Source organism: Eupeodes corollae, chromosome 2 (assembly GCF_945859685.1).
Source record: "Eupeodes corollae chromosome 2, idEupCoro1.1, whole genome shotgun sequence".
Taxonomy (NCBI): Eukaryota; Metazoa; Arthropoda; class Insecta; order Diptera; family Syrphidae; genus Eupeodes; species Eupeodes corollae.
In genome coordinates, this window is record NC_079148.1 from 98727767 (window position 1) to 98747443 (window position 19677).

At 36.8% G+C, this 19677-nt stretch overlaps 3 protein-coding genes across 4 annotated transcripts; 1 reads left to right on the top strand and 2 right to left on the bottom strand.

Annotated features, from left to right (window-relative positions):
- Window positions 1-1428: 1428 nt before the first annotated feature.
- LOC129945142 (uncharacterized) lies at window positions 1429-2121 on the top strand. The gene has a single exon (XM_056054801.1). It carries the CDS (start codon window positions 1429-1431, stop codon window positions 2119-2121), a length of 693 nt encoding a protein of 230 aa, XP_055910776.1.
- A 113-nt stretch (window positions 2122-2234) lies between these two features.
- On the bottom strand, window positions 2235-10764 carry LOC129945889 (eukaryotic translation initiation factor 2 subunit 2). 2 transcript variants are annotated; one of them, XM_056055846.1, is made up of 4 exons: window positions 10604-10764; window positions 10092-10465; window positions 9945-9979; window positions 2235-2959 (listed from the first exon to the last, which is right to left on the bottom strand). In XM_056055846.1, the coding sequence occupies exons 1-4, from the start codon at window positions 10619-10621 to the stop codon at window positions 2436-2438; spliced, it is 951 nt and encodes a 316-aa protein (XP_055911821.1). In that variant the 5' UTR covers window positions 10622-10764; the 3' UTR covers window positions 2235-2435. The 2 variants fall into 2 exon arrangements, with proteins under 2 accessions (XP_055911821.1, XP_055911822.1); XM_056055847.1 differs by lacking the exon at window positions 9945-9979 and having other exon boundaries at window positions 10093-10465.
- A 6117-nt stretch (window positions 10765-16881) lies between these two features.
- LOC129944710 (regulator of chromosome condensation) lies at window positions 16882-18940 on the bottom strand. Its single transcript, XM_056054346.1, has 2 exons — window positions 18750-18940; window positions 16882-18674 (listed from the first exon to the last, which is right to left on the bottom strand). Exon 2 carries the CDS (start codon window positions 18665-18667, stop codon window positions 17168-17170), a length of 1500 nt encoding a protein of 499 aa, XP_055910321.1. The 5' UTR covers window positions 18668-18674; window positions 18750-18940; the 3' UTR covers window positions 16882-17167.
- Between the last annotated feature and the right edge of the window lie 737 nt (window positions 18941-19677).

The window sequence follows — 19677 nt, forward strand, 5'->3', positions numbered from 1 at the left end:
GCAACAAACCCACTCTCCGAGACAGCCCGTTGTCTTCAAAAGCAGACTGCAATCTATCCCAACATTCCTTTGCAGTTGTTGTGTCCTGGACATGGACATAGTTGATGGGTTCTAAGAGAAGGATTATTCTCGACCTCGCCATGGTGATTCTCTTGATGTCTTCTTCCTCATCGCTCACAACGCAGGACCACAAATCCTCAAGCTCGAGATATGCCTGAACTGCGAAGCGCCACGTGTCGTAGTTTTCTCGCCCTTTGAGTTTCTGAATAGATGGGAGGCTGTTAGCCATTATTATAAATTTCGTCTGTTATTGAAAATATAATAATATAAATGAATAATATAAATGCTTTATCTATTTAGGAGCTTCTGGGCCCATAACCTGTTGTAAATATGTGCGCAGAAAAGATTCTACAAACTTCCAGACTAATCGAATCGAATAAAAACACGTCCGTTTTGGATGAGAACAAAATAGAGAGTGATTTATTACGTTACGTTATTTTATTAGTTAACAAAGAGTACTAAGAACATAGGGTGCATGTACATTAAATAGGTATTGTATATTCTATTTCAACAAAATGGATGATGTGTTTTAAGATTTACATAAACAGATTTATATTTCAAAGCAAATGTTCACAATTTAAACGCATTTTTACTGACGTTGAACAATTCATGATAAATTGTCTTACCGAACGAAAACGTCAAAAGCGTTTGACATTCACAGCTGTCAAACAAAAGACAACACTGTACAGGATATTTTGTTAGGCTTTTTTGGTCTTTTTGTTTTTGGATTATAATCAAAAAAGTACCCGCGAACATTCTGTGATATAAGTGTCAATTCTGTTTAATTTGATAGTTTTTTTTTGTTTATGTTTATTATTTATTTCATATTCTTTTTGTTACTTAATTTCCGATTTTGTGTCAGTGCCGTCGTTGGAAGGATGCAGTAATGGGACTAAAATTATTAAAATGAATGTGATTTAATACAAATTATTGAATAAAGACACCCCTGAAGAAATAAGCAACACTTACAAAACGTTGGGAAAATAATGAAATAAGTTTTTTATTTGCATCCCAAAAACAAAAAGACCAACAGAGACTAACAAAATATCTTATATATAAATAAAATAATTGGTCAAATACACATAACAAAGACAACACTTATCATGAATCTTAAAAATTAAATGTTCAAACTTTTGTTAGTTGCGATCGTCACATCATATCGCATCAGTTTGTTCAAGCTTTGAAACTGTGTCTCCTTGTGTTTCCCACTTTCACTATTTTGATTCAATTGTAAACGCAGTAAATCGGAATCAGCTGTTTTTCGCGTTGCCAAAAACATCACAAACTGTTGACAATTCGAATTCCAATTCACATTTTATTCAAAAACATGTTCTTTTGCTTATGAATTAAAATAAATCTAAGAACTTTATGGAGAAAAATACAATTGAATTGAATTCCCCTGAAATCCTCGACTTCGAGGAACAACTAGAAAAATTTACGATACGCTCTGGTAAACTGCAAGCAACCACCGACCGACCATCCTCATCAAGAAACTTCAAAGAAGAAACCGATGTCATTCCACTGTTGATAAAAGACATTCATCAGCTTAAACTACCTGATCGCAGCTTTGCTGAAAGTATTTCCGCATATGGCGTTCTCTTCGGATCGGTCTTGATATATGGAAGGATCACATCCACTGGCGCGGGCGCAAACGGAAAGATTCGCTATTGCCTCGACGATGGAACCGGAATTATCCAAGTGAGGCTTATAAAAAACAACGCTCTCAAAGAACTACATCGCCTTGAAATGCAATGCTACCGCACCTTTGGTAACAACAAGGATCTCTACACCTGTGTCCAGAACATCATCAAAACAACCCGCAAACAGTTACTGGACGTTGGCCAACTCAAATACGGAACAAAAGCGTTGCTCATCGGTCGGCCACATCGACTCTTCGACGAGGTTGTCTTCAGCTTGTTTGAAATTATTATCGACACCGAAAAATCCAACGATTTGGAGATTTCCGTGAAGAACTTTATCGTCGATTGGTACACCAAGCGCTATAAATCTCATCGACTTGATGATCGACCCACACCGCAGCCGCCAACCACCGTCTCATGAATAAAACAAAGTGTTTTATTTTCATGCGAGTAATACACTCTATTTATTTATATTTTGCTTCACTGTAAATAATTAATACCAAATAAAAAAAAAAACATTTCATAGACCGTTAGTTGTTTTGTTCATTTATATATATATATAAGTTGCATTTCATTTCTTTTCTAAAATTTGTAAATTTCGTTTCAAAATTTACATACATTTTGTTTAAAGTATATATATATGTATAATGTAGTTGTAGTTATCTGTCAATTGAAACAATTGCTTCATCTCTTCCAACGCACGGTTAAAAAAATGACGATGAAGGAGTTTATTGTTTAAGTGGTTTTCGCTCTGATAGCAGCACGTTTTCCAGTTACAGCCTGGAAACCAGATTTGATGCTAGCCACCGAACACCTTGATCCACAAGATTCGCATTGAAGAAAGAATAAACGTGTATCCTTTTGGAGGATTGTTTCGGCTGAACGACATGTGTGGCACGTAACATATTCTTTGATATATCGACGGAGTACGTTTTCGATTTGTTTAGGTTGGAAACGACCCTTGATGATCAATTGATTGTTACCATCCAATGAACCACTGGTACCCAATTCCGCTAGTAAAAAGTCAAGTAAATGCTTCGGTTGTCTGTGCAGGGTCTTGCTGATGTCCAAAAAGTTTGCAAATGAAGTTTTCTTTGTGCCGACACGAAGAACTTGTGGTGGTCTCATAACAAATTTGGGCTTACGTCCAGCCGCCATATCCGGATTTTTGTCCAAAATAATTTCGAAAACCCTTTTCAGCAATTCATCGTATGTATAATCACGATCGGATCCAGCCCACGATGAGCTATTTTCATCGACTGTAATTTTGTGGAAGAAAAAAAGAAAAAACAGGGTTTATATTAATAAGTAGTTTTTTTGTTTTAAACCCGTTTATGATGTCTTAGAAAAGTTTCGAAAGATTCAATTACAAACTTTTATAAAACAGTTGCAACGGGCATTGTATTATTGTTTAAATTCTAAAAATAATAATTTGTCTAATTAATATTTGCTTCGAGTGGGTTTTCTGTCCTAAACAACTTAAAATGCTACGCATATCAAACTTGCTACTTTTTTATAGTTTACCGAAATTCTTTCTGGAAATGGAATTTACTCAATGGAAATAATGTCATAAATGTTGAAACCAGATCCTATGTCCATGATTTTGAAAGTATGCAGTAGTCGACTGTTCTTGAGTTCTTCTCTCAAAACAAAATGCCTTGAACAGACTAATACTTTGGGCTGCGGTGTGGACTGGGTGTTAACCCACATAAAACCGATTTAGTCTTATTTTCGAGGAGATACAAAATTCCATTTGTCAACCCTCCTTATATTAATGGAATCCAATTAAAATTCTCAGAAGAGGCTACATACCTTGGTGTTATTTTATATAACAATCTAAATTGGAAACGTAATGTACAGGAAAGAGTCAAAAAAGCTACTGTAGCTTTCTTTTCTTGCAAAACAGCCAGAATCACACATTGGCTATACACATCTGTAATTAGACCGATTTTAATGTACGGTGTGGCAGTATGGTGAACTGTTTTAGAGAAAGCTATAAGCTACAGTCCAACGTTCAGCTTGTTTATGTACGAGGGCGGGTGGTCAATAAGTCCGTGACTTTGTGAATTTCTGACCTCTTTACTGAAACAGCAAGGATAGCACTGCTCCTGTCAACAGGCATCTGTCAGTTGACTCCTGTCAAAATTTAAACTTGCTTCGTCAGTTAGTTTGTGTTTGATTTTTATCAGACTACTCACTAATTTGAATTTCGTGTAACAACTTCACAGGAAGGTTTGGCGTTGTTTAATCGCAATATGGAGGAGTTTTTGACGAATGGCGGATCCATCACATCACACCAAAGACCAAACAACAGTCAAAACAGTGGGTTTCTAAGGGTGAATCGGCGCCAAAGAGGGCCAAGGTGGGTTTGTCAGCCAATAAAGTTATGGCGACTGTTTTTTGGGATGCACGAGGGATAATCCACCTTCAAAATGGAAGAACAATCAATGGGGAATATTATGCCAACTTATTGGACCGATTCAATGACGATTTGAAAAAAAAGACCGACCTCATTTGACCAAGAAAAAAGTTCTTTTCCACCAAGACAATGCAAGGGTGCACACATGTGCAGTTGCATTGAATTGAGCTATGCAATGCTCCATCATCCAAACTATTCTCCAGATTTGGCTCCGAGCGACCACTTCTTGTTCCCAAACCTGAAGAAATGGCTTGGTGGAAAAAGATTTGACTCCATGATGAAGTCATCTCGCAAAGAAAGGCCTATTTCGAGGACCCCGACAAATCATTTCTTTGGAAGGGATACAAAAATTGGAGAAGCGGACTTATTGACCTGCCCTCGTATAATCGGATCGCTTGGCCTGACCCATCTGCGCCACTGGACACCTTACTCTACTTAACACTTCTGAAATATTTAGCAAACAAATGACTGCCAGCTCTGCTATTCGCCTCAAAGCTTCGTCGCAGTGGATTAACAACAACATTGGTACTCCGTAATTCTTAGGTATTTAGAATCAGTTCCAAAGCACACAGACTACACCATCCCCCAACTGCAATACGACAGAAACTCCCACATTTCCAGATCTTTCTGGGAGGATAGGGCATTCCTGGAAGACGAGTCAATCCATTTTTATATAGATGGTTCAAAAACAAAAGAAGCGGTGTGTACTCTGAACGAGTGAAATTAAGTCTCTCATTCCGCCTTCCCAATCATTGTAGCGTGTTCCAGGCGGAACTTTTGGCGATAAAAGAAGTCTTGACCTGGCTTAAGGAAAACGTGATATCAATAACTGATATCCGTATTTTCTCAGATAGTCATGCCGCTATCAAATCCCTGGACTCTGTCTCTTCAAACTCTATAACAGTCCATATCTGTCGATCATCTTTAATGGAGATGGCACAACAGTTTAATATTCACCTTTGCTGGGTGCCGGGCCATAGAGACATTCCAGGTAACTGTAAAGGCCCAACTATAATAGGCATAAGCAAACATAAGCTTATGTCAAAAACCCAACGATAATTCACTTAAGTTTGAGAAATTACTGCATAGCCATAATGCAATTTTGCTCACGTATCTAAATGTCATATTTTACTTATGCGGCGAGCGACTGGGATCGCTCTTGCTTAAGTGTGCTTAAGTTAACGAAACTGAGAAAAATTGAACGAAACGGAGCTAGACTCCATTATGTTCACTCGTATTGAGATTGTTTGTATTCGCACGTTTACTTATGCACACATATGCTAGCTTATGCCTATTATAGTTGGGCCTTAAGGTAGATGAACTCGCCAGGAACAGAACATTACAGCCCATTCTACCATGTTTGGCAAATGCTGGCAAACCAACCGCTACTTGTAAACTATTGCTAATGCAAGACTCTATGAAGTAGGCAAACACAAGATGCTTGCTATCTCCAAGCCTATAAGCTCGATAATAGGTGTCATAACCAGGCACTGCCTAATTCTACAGCACGCCACGTATTCTCAAATGAAGCTGTATGGACGAGAAAGAGGAGGAAACAGTTTTTCACCTTCTCTGTACATGCCCTGCTCTAGCTCAAAAACGACAGAATTACCTAGAATTCTTCTTTAACGATCTAAATCATATCAGCATAATCAGCCTCTCATGTTTCGTAAGGGACTCAAACTAGTTCCATTGAGCTTAGGAGGAAGCCTCAAAATTCATGTGGTATCACAATGGGCCATTAAACTGGCCTAAGTGTTTCCGATTCCATCATGGGCAGCCACTTTCAACTAACCTAACCTAGCAGTCGACTTAGGTATCAACACAAGTTATTCGCTCTCTAAACACTTCCAAAACATATGATCATCTATATCTTTGACGATATGGGACATGTGGTCATAGTAAACTTGAGAAATGTAGAACATTTGTCACGCTAGAAGCTGTCAATGATTTTAAAAATCATTTTAAGGGTCTTTCACGTGGGTAACAAAATTATTCGAAAAATTTGTGGAAACGCATGGAAAAATTTTGTTTTTGTTTTGGAGAACAATTAAACTATTTGAAATAGACTTATCGTTGTTAAGTTGGAAATACAGAGTAAAATACTCTGAGGTAAATAAAAAACAATGAATAAGTCACATCAAAAACTGATATCTTTTTACTCCAAAAATAATTTCAAACTGAAATTAAAAAAATATCACATAGTTTCTGTGACTACTATTACGTGTTTGTTGGACGAAACCGAGCTATTTGAATAGCTCCAAATTGTGAGGCTTCCGGCCAAGTCCAATCATATAATAACTTCACGGCTAAATGTATGTTATTTAAAAAAATGATCAAGGATTTTTTCCTAAGGGAAGCAATCACCTAGTGGTTAAATTTAAACCACACGAAAACAATACAAATAAAAGAATATAACGTCTTCTTGGAACATTTCATTTTTGAACCTTCTACTTTTCCACTCTTTAACATTTTAATAAAAGCTAAAGCGGAATTCAATGTGTTTAATGAAGTCAATAAGATTCTTGAAAGAAGACAAATGCCCAAAAGAGAAAGCATCGCAAATGAGGAAGTTACGGCGAGTTAGAACAAAGCAGAAGAGGTTTTCTATTATTCCGGGAGAAGGCTTCATTCAAAATCGAAAATTCCAGACAGCCACTGAACGAGAACAGCTGACGGACAATGAATTTATACATTTTAATGACTGGTGGAAGTTTAACCAATTTGATTTGACCCATCAAATGATATGTGCCGTCACGATTTTTAGCAGTTTCTATTTGCTATAAAGATTGAGGACCTCCAAATATTACCGAACATCAATGCTCTGGAGTCTGAAGCTGTTTTGCACAACTAACAACGTGATCAACGCGTATGCAATACGAGTTTCGCCAAATCAGAGCATCAAACCCAAATCGGTTTTTTTTTAGTTATAGAAATAAGCCATAAGCCGAAAATTTCCTTCGCGCTTCTGTCGCGCTCCCCTGCAAATTACTATTTTCCTGAGTGCTGAGCAAATTTGACCTATATGTTCTGATAAAACGATTAAAGAACTTTCTTAAAAAGTGACTCTTAACAGTCTTTGGAAGATGGAATTCCACAAACATATGCTAACGACTGACACCAAGCCCTGTAAATCACCCCAAAGTAGTAGTAGGAACTAAGAAAGTCAAAAATTGCCAGAACTTAGATGCGACAGAACAGACGAATCACTAATAAAGCTTCGGTTCCCATCGAGCAAAAGTAAAAAGCAAATCAAGCATCAGCAAGCGTGGTTAGTATCTAGATGAAGGACCGTCACGAAACCTACCGCATGCTGTTGTCATGTGTTCTTTCTATCTGTTGTTCTTTCTCTTCTGGCCTTCTGCCTTGTATTGATGTCTTGTGTTGTTATCACCTTACATAGTCTACTCGCTCAAGGTGCTGTGTTCTCTACTCTGTACAATTATGTGCTGAGTAGTGTGAAATGTAATGTAATTCCATCAATGACATCGAGTCAAACGAATTGTATGTAGTTTTACCAAACTTTGACTTTTATGAACTCAAGCATACTTTGAACATAGACACTTTTTGGTGTGATATAAACAATTGATTAAAATAAAAATACTTCGATCTCGTAACGATAAGTTTGTAAATAAATAAATTAGGTGGCGTAACAGTCTGTTGAGAACTAGGGACTAGTGAGACTACTCTCAAACATTCCTGTGTGCATGTAATGTTGTCAGTTTTAAAGCACTTTTCATGACAAGAATTACTCTTTCATCAATTCCTCGCAAGAGGCAGTACACGTAAAACTAAAACTTTAAATGGCACAGGCATGGACCGAACCCAAGACCTCTAGCATAACAGTCCAACGAACTAACCATCATGCCATGGGTACGATAAGATTAGGGTTTTATTAAAACAACAGCATACCATACAGTTTCGGAAGCGATAGTTATTATCCAAATCGATTTTCGCCCTTTTTCCAACTTTTTTTGTATATTATGCTCGCACTTAAGAAGATAGTTTAAGTTAGGTTAAAATGGCTGCGGATTCAGAATCCATACATTTAGGTCAAAAGAATAGGCCCATTGTGTTACCACATGAATCTAGAGAATTACTTCTTACTAGTTGAACCATTTTGAGGTTTTTATAAAGCGAAGAAGATATTTTTGATATCCTTTTTAGCTAGTTCAGTGGGATTATCAAAAGAGTAGTCTCCCAGGTGAAGTTTGCGTCTTAGTGAAAGAGCAGGGCAAGTGCAGAGAAGATGAGAGATTGTTTCATCTTCTTCCTCGTCCATACAGCTCCTGCAGAAGTCATTTGAGGCTACACCAAGTCGTATTACTAGTCTACCTATAAGACAGTGTCCCGTAAGAACACCTATTAGGGAGCTAATATGAAATCTGCTTTGAGATAACAAGTCTTTAGAGTGCTTTAGGTCCAGTGAAGGCCAAATGAGTTTTGTGACTGGGCATGTTGGAAGATAAGAATACCCTTATAATGATTAAAAAGTGCGAGCAATTTGAAAGGGAGGATAGAATTAGAAAGGAGATACCAATGCACATTGGGTTTGAATGTCTGCAAATTGCAATGATTGGGAATTATTGAGTCTGGTAAAGCAGTCCACATTCGACTAAAGAAAGAATCTCTGTACTTTACAGTATGTCCGAAATTGTACTGAAGGGTAAACTGATGAGCATTCCTACATAAAAGGGTATTACTGTTGAATTGTTTGAGGGGGGAGCATTTTTTATGAAAGTAGCGATAAAATAATGACAGGCATGAAACGACGGTGCTTAAGAGATACAAAAGTTTCAGTTAAAAAACGGTCACCAATCATTTTTAGAGCTCTCTTTTGAATTCTATCCAAGATACTCAAGTGGGTTATAGGAGCACATGCCCGGATATGGGAATTGTACTCGTATTTCAGACAAATATAGGCTTTATAGATTATAAACAGAAGGGTTAAAAAACTTCTTGTATCTTCGGAGAAAACCTAAACACTTAGCAGCATTTTTGGCGATGTCAAATATGTGATCACTCCACAACACGTGGTTTGTAATGCACATACATACTTTAGACTGAAAGCTGTTTAGTCTCCTCGATGCAAGTATCACTCATGGATAGTGGTATTGGGGAGAGTTACGCTTTTGTGACAGTAGACAGCATTGACTTTTCTACACGGTTTTGGAACCCCCATTGAACAATACTGTCAAGATCAGATTTCAATGAGCTTTTTATTGCGCCGTTGGTAATCTACATCCGGAGAACAAGGATGAGAATCAAAAAACGAATATGAGAATGTAAGGGAACTTTCATAAGCGAAACAATTTAGCGGGTTAGAAGTTTGGGACAAAAGATCATTTATAAAAATAAGGAAGAGCGTCGGAGACAAAACGGAGCCCTGGACCACACCAGCCTTAATTTTGTGAAATTTAAACCCGTCCAATACTAATTGAATTGAACGGTCCGAAAGGTAATTTCACTATGGTGAAAATCTTTATACTTAAAAGTTAACCTTCGACTCTCCAGAACTTTTAGTTTTGTATTTGTTTGGATACAAATCATAAACAATAGGTAAGAAGAATAGCTAAATCGTTTAAAAGGAATTAACTTGCTGACCACATGGTGTACTTGAATACGTGTGGATAAACGTGCTAAACGCATATTAGAGAAATGGGTGTGAAAAGACAACTTTCTTAAATTTAAAGATACTGAAAAAAAGTTATGATAGAAAATAATGCTCGGCAGTAAGGTGTTTCTAAAGAAGTGTTTAAAATGCAATACCTACAAAATATAATTAAGAAAAAAAAAAACTAAATTTATTTGTGAACATTAAATACCAGATTCACTGAAGCTCAAATCCGCATCGGTAAGGCATGTTGTGATTAAATAAAGAAAAACAAGAAATTGTTTGCTTTATAATTAACAAAAAACACACAAAACCAAAATTCTTGTCATTTAAAAATTTAGAAAAAAAAAAAATCTTACCATTTTCTTTGTCATCGCCCTTTTCTTCATTCTTATTTTCAGCAACCAATTCGTCAAGCTCAACCTTCTTCTTTTTCTTCTTCTTTGTGGTCTTTGAGAAGTCCATATCCAGATCGACAGTTTCTTGCGTTTCTGTTTCGGGCAGGGCCACATCGAGTTCTTCCAAATTGAAGGGCTTCTTCTTCTTTTTCTTTTTTTTGCCAAAAGTATCCAAGTCTAACAAATCTTCGGCGTCATTTGGCAACGCTTCTTCGGCTTCCTCTTCGACAGCACCCTCCGTGGTTTTTTTGTTAGTATCTTCAATACCTAGAGCTGCATCCAAATCGAAACCCTTCTTCTTTTTCTTCTTCTTCAACAAAGTGATATCGAAATTCTGTGGAATTTTCAGAATTTTCTTTTTATTAGTTCCGCGAGTATCATAACCTAATTCTTTTGATTTTTGCTTGGCATCAAATGTGGCTTTTGAATTTTAAATTTTTGGATTTATTTTGGGGATTTGTTTTTAACTTACCGCATCGTCGATATCCATATTGCAATTTATTTTTTATTTCTGATCAATAAATGATTGTGTAAATTAGTTTTTTGAATAATTAACACGGAATAAAATTATTGCATCAGAAAATTGTGTGAGAAAAGAAATTTGTGGTGACAGGGCAGGTCGATGCTAAAAAAAAGTGACATTATTTGAATTGTAGTAGACTAAAATTGTAATAGATTTTTGATCATATTAAACGAAAGAACAGATGGGCGAATTTGGTAAGTATACTAAGGGCGTTATACAACGATTGCACAAATAACAACTTAACGCAGAGTACACACGGGGGAGCAATTGACATTGCAGTGGGTTACTCTACTTTTGATTTTCCGCAGGTCTAAATTGAAAAACAGCAAAATAAGATACTAAAAATTAACTGACCCATAATATGTGAGCACACAGTGGGTTAAGTTTTTAACAATCCTTTTAAATTTTCTACGATATCGATACTGATCAATTGAATGTAGATAATACATTTTAAGGTAATTTCAACACCACCAGCTATTTTTCGTCAAAAATCTTGACAGAAAGTCAGTTTCATACCTCCGTGGAACAAAAATGGGTTGAGCACAAAGCGAAATCGCTGGAAAATGGACCTACAATACTGTTTTTGCAAACATTTCGTGAGTAATAGCCTTTTAACACCAAACCCAACACCGGGTATTCGCCAAAAAGTTTTCAAACCGAACATTTACACGTTTTCATTTGACATTTAAATTTATTTAACTCCGGCTGCCAAATTGTATTAATGAAATAATGTATGAGTAAAAGGTTTTGTTCTTCTCAAATTATTTGGGAAAATAAAATGAATTTTAACCAATTTAAATTGATTTTAACTTAACACTAACTCGTCTCGAAGAAGAGTTTCAACTTAAGTTCTAGGGACGGGTGGAATGGGCTCACGACATGAACCAACAAGAAATACAAGCTCACTTGGCTGCAGCTTTCCTTTTTGTTTATTTCAACTGGTCCGAACAATTCACTAAGAAGACGCTAATTGTCCAGAAAAAATATCATAGAATCGACAACAAACAAAACTTTTATAATCCAAATTAATTTTATTTAAAATATTTTCTTTTCTTTCACAACAAATTCAATTCAAGATACTGAGCTTGTGATTATTGCTTCTGTTGGCCAAATGTCCCTTCAGAATCGCCATATATTGTGGCCGTCCGAGCAACTTATAGGCGGATTTGAGAAGAGCCGAACCAGAAAAGGTCAATTCCTAGTTCCACATTCGTACCAAAATCACACTCATCCAGAGTGATCACTGAAGATGTTATGATGGGCTGCAATTTCTCCATGACTATCTCTTTGGTTTCTTCCTTTAAGAACTCACCTGGATTGTCTAAAGGACTGAGTATCTTCTTGATGTTGGCATTGCTGTCCATCAAGGGGCGGTAGCCCACTGTTGTGTTTTTATTCACGGGAACAACGATTCCCACATTGTGGAATGTTTTGGCGAAAATTTTCTTAGCCCGCTGCGATAAGTCTACACCAGAGATTTTTTTCATACTTTACTTATTCTCCTCCACAAATGAACTTATCGCCTTTATTATATCTTCCACACCCTTATATTTGAACGGAGTTATCGGAAAGTCTTTCTCCAGATAGTAAGCGAAAGCGTCGAACATATTTATGGTGACGATTTCGAAGCCGGGGTTTTATTCCTGACGTTTTTCGTTGCCACGCAGCTCTCCCAAAATTTACTTTTTCTTCCCTTCCATATTCTGTAAATAAAAAAAGCAATAATTCTTATTTTGTAAGGAAAGTGCATAAGTAATATGATTTATCACGACGAAATTTATTTGAAAATGATATATTTGTTTTGACAGCAACCATCAGCTGTTTTGTTTACATTAATTTGAGCGCTGAATGTTTCGAAAGGTTTGTTTGTTTAGTTCAACTTTGAATTGCTACTTGTTTTCGAGAGGTTTTATATACCAAATAATTATGACAAAAACTTGAGTTTGCGATGTAGGTTTTCGGGAAAAACCGGGTTTTGGACTTCGTGTGAAAAGCCTATGAGGCTAATATAACAACATAATTAATTATACCTGAAATTTGTTAACACTAGAGATTTGCAATGAATTTTTCATTAATTTTGACTGAAAGAAATGTGGTATTATAATAGTTTTAAACAAACGATCTTACAATATATACAATATTACAATATATACTCGTAAATCCGTTTTCCTACTCTCTGACGGTTTTTTTCCGTACTTGAAAGAGTGGGTCAGGCCACGTTGTCGAGTCCCAATTAGATCTTTCGTATAAATAAACTAAATTTAAAGTAAGCCTATTATCTTAAACCATGCCAAAATTTTAACATTTCATATTTAAACATAAATTCGCGCAACATTCAAGACTGAATAAACCTACATTTATATTGGGAAGATTCCGAAGGCATAAGAGACTTGAATGTAAGGCAAGCCTCTAGCATCTGATTGGCCAGCTGCCAAAAAAATTACCTTCCAACTAAGGCAACTTTGTTGGAAAGTTGACTGAAAAGATAGTCAAGAAAAATTTCAAGACGAGTCTGCTTATGTCAAAAGGACATTTGATCATGTTTTTTTCATTTAATGGAACGCTGAATTTTATTATTCTATGATTTATTTATTTTCTGCACTTTAAAGTTTCTTGGAAAAGAGTTCCTTGTCAGTTTGAAAAAGAGTGTTTTTAAGCAATACTGTTTTTAGTAGTTTTTGTACTGTGGACTGAAGGCAGAGGTTTGTGAAGTAAGGTCCTGGATTTGAAATTGTGCCTTGGAATCCGGAACTGTCATGTTAATGACAAATACAAATACAGGGTCCGCCAAAAAAAACCTCCCGTATTTCTAGACGTTTATATTTAAAGCTATTTACACATAAAATGGTGATGTTTAAAACCAAGAAATTATTTAATTTTATGTAATGGCATAGTATTTAATTTAAAAAATCAATACAATTTGTCTGTTAAATTGTTTATTTATTTGTCATTGCCTTTTAAAATATGGGACATCTTTTTGACGGACCCATCTTTTTGCCGTACTCTGTATATAAAATAAGAAACATTTGTGTTTCAGAACTTTAAATATTTGTTTTTCTTTTTAAATTCAATAAAACCAAATAGAAGATATAACATGATTAATTTATATATGTATTTAAATACCGAAAGATTCATTTCATTTTGAATTCTTGTGTCGGGGGGGAAATTTCAACTGCTTTTGTTGTTAGATTTAGCCAATCAGAATCCCCTGACTACGTAGCTTCCAGCTTTGAAAATACGACCAATGAAGTTTACTGCAAATAAAGTCCCTTATGGTTTCTTAAACCTGTGCATTCCAAAGATGGCTAAAGTGGTATAAAACGTCAAAATTCACTGTATTCAAAAGGTGAAGTAAGAAACTGTTCGATTTAATGTCGCCTTATAGTCTTGTGATGATAGTAGGTATTTATTTTTTCATTATCAATGAATGTACAAAATCTGTGGAAAGGAAGTATTTATGGGTTCATTTTGTCCATAGTTCGTCATGTTATATCAAAGAAACGTCCCTGTCTCTTAGATTTCTATCAAAAACATAAAAAGTCATAAGGGTTAATAAATCGGTAGATTTTATTTTGGCAATTTCCTTCATAAAAGAACACTGTTTTTTTCAGAAAGTTCTAATCTGTTAATGCGCACCTAAAAGTAAAGGTCAGAAAACCTTCCGACATTTTCAATCCTCTCGGATTAGTTTTGATAATATGGTGACCAAACACACGCTGTAATATTTTAATATCAGTATTATTAACAACGAATTCCCTTTAGGTCTTATGAAATTAACGTGTTGCAAAAAGGACTCTGAAAGACTTTCATATACAAGACTTCAATTGAAAACGCTCTAAATATTTTAAACTAATAGATTTTTAGCTCTTACTTACTTACTTACTTAAGGTGGCGCTACCGTCCTGCGAAAACTAGGGCCTCAACCAACAATCTTCTCCATCTAGCTCGGTCCCTAGATAGTTGTCTCCACTTTCGCGCTCCAAGTTGTGTGAGTCAGTCGATGGATTTTTACCTTTCTGGCTAAGTCTAATCGCTATACAGCCTGTACAGCTCGTCGTTCCATCTTCTCCTCCACTCCCCTTCGATGCATACGGGACCGTAGATCACACGAAGAACTTTTCTCTCGAACCGACCCAAGGTGCTTTCATCCACTTTTGTCATAAACCGTGCTTCTGCACCGTATAGCAGGACGGGGATGATAAGGGTCTTATATAGCAACACTTTGGTCCCTCGAGAGAGGACATTACCACTCAATTGCTTTCTTAGTCCAAAGAAACAGCGGTTAGCAAGAGTTATTCTGCGTTTGATCTCAGCGCTGGTGTTGTTTTCTGCGTTTACAGCGGAGCCTAGGTAGCCGAAGTCCTTGACTACCTCAAAGTTACGTCCGTCGATGGTGACGTTTTGACCAAGACGTCGGTGTTGTATGTCCTTTCTTGACGACAGAATGTTCTTTGTTTTGCCTTCATTAACCGTTAAGCCTCAATACTAGTTCTTCAGATCAATTCAATGTCATCAGCATATGCTAATAATTAAACGGTCCTTCAAAATATAGTACCTGTAGTGATGACGTGGAGCTCTGCACTATTCTACGATGTTAAAAAAATCACATGACAGCGCATCACCTTGTCTAAACCTTTTTTTGACATCGAAAGGTTCTGTTTAGTTGTTTCCAACTTTTATGGAGCAGCGTGAATTCTCCATGGTCATCCATGGACTAAACATGGCTCTATGCAGCTCGTCCCTGTTGATGTTGTCATATGCGGCCTTGAAATCGATGAAAAGATAGTGGGTGTCGATTTGGTGTTATTGGGTTTCTTTCAGGATCTGCCGTAATGTGAATATTTGATCGACTATGGACTTTGCTGGTCTAAAACCACACTAATAAGGACCTATCAGGTTGTTGACGATGGGCTTTAGACGTTCACATATTACGGCAGAGAAGATTTTATAGGGGATGTAAACTTAACTCGGCAAATTAAAGAAAAGCAGTTTGTCTTTATTTAAATTAAGTTTATTTTAGCTCGTTTAAAAATTTGTAATTTACAAGTGTTGCGACCGCTGCCTTCTACATATCTTCCTTTCTCGATCTCGACTCAAATCAATCGCTCATTCCCGTGTCTGTTTCAAGAATTTAAAATAAAAGGTCTCTTGCCATTGGCTAGCCAATGAAATTAAGTCTTTCATTTTAAATTTGACGATTGCCTTTACGCGTTCGGCGACTAGATTGACGACGACAGGCAAGAGACCTTTCACCTCATTTTTTATATTCGTTCGGCGACGAGGTTAGCGACAACAGCCGATGTTAAGTAGACTGATTCCTCTATAGTTGGTGCAGTTTAGAGCGTCTCCTTTTTCAGGATCGGGCAAACAATACTGAGGTTCCATTCATGGGGACTGCTTTCTTCCGATAATATCTTACAGATAAGTTGCTGCATGATCCTAACCAACTTATCTCCAGCTGCTTTTAAGATCTCGGCCTTCAAGACTATGTATGTCCTTTTGGAACTTAAGACGCTAATCAATTGAAGACACTAGAAAACATAATTTCTTATCGTCTGCGAACATTAGACAATTTGAACATTTTAAACAATCTGGAATGTTATTGATTATAAGGTTGAAAGTATTGTCATAAATACACTCTGAAGCTCTTTTTGTGTGAAAGAACTTCATAACCGAATAACGAAGGTTGTCAAGATTAACGGTACTTCATGGGCCTTCCAAAACGGGTTTCAGTTTAAACAAAATATTTGTATCCACTGAATTCTACCTATTCAGTTCAAATTCATAACAAAGTTTTTCTTAAAAGAGAAAAAGGTTTTTAAGGGACCTGCGGCAATAACACGCCTGCCAGGTTTACTACTCTGCCCTGCATTCTCTTGATATTTCTCCTGTACGATTACCGATCAAAAACAAGATAAGTTAATGTTTCAACCTTTAAGTTGACAAATTATGCATATTTTAATCTTTTGCGACTGAAAGCGATATTTTTTCAAAAACAGTAGTCTAGCATCTCAAGATAATTACTTAAAACTCTCCTTGAAAAACATGTAATTTTCGAATAATTTCCAGTCTTATCTTGTAGGAATGACTACGAGGAATTTTTAAATTTTTATTTCCTTAATTTTTTCGAATGAAAAGAAATTTAAGAATAAATAAGGAGCAATGCCCAAACAAAAGATGTAAAATAAAACCCCAGCACCATTCTACCATAAAAGAAAAATATGCCATTAAAACTCATATTAGGAAAAATCTTTTTATTTATTTAAGAAACAATTTGATCCAAGACAACAGTATTTTTCTTTTTTTTAACTACACATTTAATGGTGTAAACAAAATTCTTTAATACATAAACAATATTACTTGGAACATTTTTAACAAGAAAGTTATTTGAGGAAAATAAACTAAAAAAAAAGAAATCAAAGACAAAAAAGTGTGATCTTCAAGTTAAATAAATAGAAAATTAAGTCGAAGTTAAGTCCAGGATAGTTAACAAGATGTTAACCCGAGAGTATTCTACTTTTTCTTTCTACCTTTTTTGGCGGCTGGTGCAGATGCTTCTTCGGGTGCAGCTGTTTCCACAGGTTTTGCTTCTCCGTTTGTTACGATCTTACTTTCATCTTTTTCCTCCACAGTTGTTGCTGCTGCTGCTGGCGCCGCTGCTACCGGCTTTGATTCCTTTTTCTCAGCTGCCTTCGCTACCTGGTTCTTTTTAGGAGCCGGCTCTTTGACCTCTGCGGATGGACTGTCATCGGCTACCAAAAAAATACTATGCTGTCCTCCGCCATACGCTTGGATGATCTTCTTGTCTTTCGTTTGTTTGCTTTCGATAAGCGTTGGCACGAGTGCGTCGTCTTCCTCGCCTGTGCCTAGTTGTAGGCTGGAGCCCATTCCCCAAGCGTACAGTTGTCCGTCTTCTGTGATTGCGAATGATTGGGCCTCTCCGCGCGAAATATTCACGATCTTTTTGTCGCTCAACGCTTTGATGAGTTGTAGCTCTGTGACGTCTTCGGGGGTATTTCCAAGCCCCAAACGTCCGTAGTCCTTGCGTCCGATTGCGTAGCAGGAGCCGTCGTTTTTGAGCAACAAAGTGTGATGTTGACCTCCCGCTATTATTTTTACATCCTCAAAGTGTGTGTTGATGGGATTTATGATGACTGAAACGTCCTTCGGGTAGCCTAGTTGCTTGTAGTTGTTCAATCCGAATGCCCAGATAATGGAAGTTCCGGATTCTCTGAGGAATGTGCAATATGTGGCAGCCCATATGGCGTCTATGGGTTTATTTCTCTTGGTTATGACGAGACCAGGACGAAGAAGTTCTGTCTTTCCACGGCGACTTTCGCCTGAGGCTGAACGAAGAGAAACCCGTCCCAATTGACCCTGTTCTGCACATCCCATCGTGTAGACTTTTCCACTGCATGTGAGGATGACTAGATGGTCTGCGCCCGATGCGATATCGCACGACACAATTCCCGGCAACACTTCGACGGGAAGTCGCTTGTTGCCTTCAAGTGTGAGGCCCATGTTTCCATGTGAATCCCGGAAGGATCCCCACGCGTACACTTTGCCATCGTCCAATAAACAAGCTGAATGCGAGTCTCCCGCCGAGATTTTGAGGCACTTTCCGGGCAAGTCTACCTTCTTGGGAAAGAACTCAGAACCCTCCTCCGAACTGTCTCGACCAAGCGCGCCCTCGTCGTTGCATCCGAACGAGAAGACTTGTCCGTTTTTGTCCAAGCACAAGTTGTGCATTCCACCCGCTCGCACATCCACAATATCTGTGAGATTTGGAACGAGGGCTGGTCTTTTGCGCTCCATGTCTTTGTCATCGTCTCCAAGTCCCAATTGTCCCATATCTCCTTGCCCACACGCAAGTACTTTCCCAGTAATCGTGTTAATTTGTGGGAGAGGCAGAGAAAATAATATTCGTTGGATTTTCTTTGTGGGTCCTTCCTCATTGTTGTTTAAGGGAGCTGCTGCCTTTCGTCTAACTGCAGTTTTAGCTGGTCGCGACATTTTGAGACTGCGCGGGTAAGATTGCAATTTGCGATTAAAATTTTGAAGTGAGGTTATAATTTGTATTTTCCGAAGTACTTACTCGATTGTTCAAATTAAAAGCAGTTTTAAAAATTAATATAAAGCGCTTAATTTGGTTTGCGCTGATGAACTAAACTATTTCAATTTTTCAATGCGATTGCTATTGCTACAATATTTTAAAACGCGGGAAACTTAAGAATTGTAGAATGCAGCAGATGTTTTTGTGCTAAATGTCACGTAAAAATGGAGTTGTCTCTTGTTTGTCAATGCCGATGAAAGCGTTCAAGTAGCATCAGAACAAACAAAAATTCCCACTATTATCAAAACAACAAGCTTAAGGGTAGTATTACATATGGCCGTAACTGATATCGGTGATTTATAATTTGTTAAGAGGATAGTATGACTATCAAAGAATTCGTTTGAAAATATTAAAAAGAAAATATTTTTTTAGATCTAATTAAAGTATGCAAAATTATTTACACTTTATATGTTTTTGAAATGTCTATGCAAAAGTCAATATGGTTGTAAGACATTATACAAACATATGTTTGGATCAACTGGCAACGATTTTTTAAGTTTTGATGTAAAAGAGATGTTGGCAATGTGGCGAGGTGATTCAGTTGATTCTTATTTAAAACTGAAAAGTGTATTACCAAAAAAATATGCTTGAAAGATCTAATTGGATAATGGTCAGATTATGACTCAACCATACGTCATCGGTAACTTTCAGTTGATCAAATTTTGCTACCGACAATATATTTTTCATTGACAAAAAAAAAACGAAAATATAGCCCTTAATAGTGAAACATACTGTTTTATCTATAATATATCTTTACAAAAAGTAGCCTGGTAAGCGATATAAATTAATTCAGTTGTCGATAAAAAAGTTGTCTAATGGCTGCCAGGCCTTGTAGTAATCTAGTGTAAACTCCGTCTTAATACTTAAACAAATTTGAAATGCTTTAAAAATATACAACAGTGATCAATAC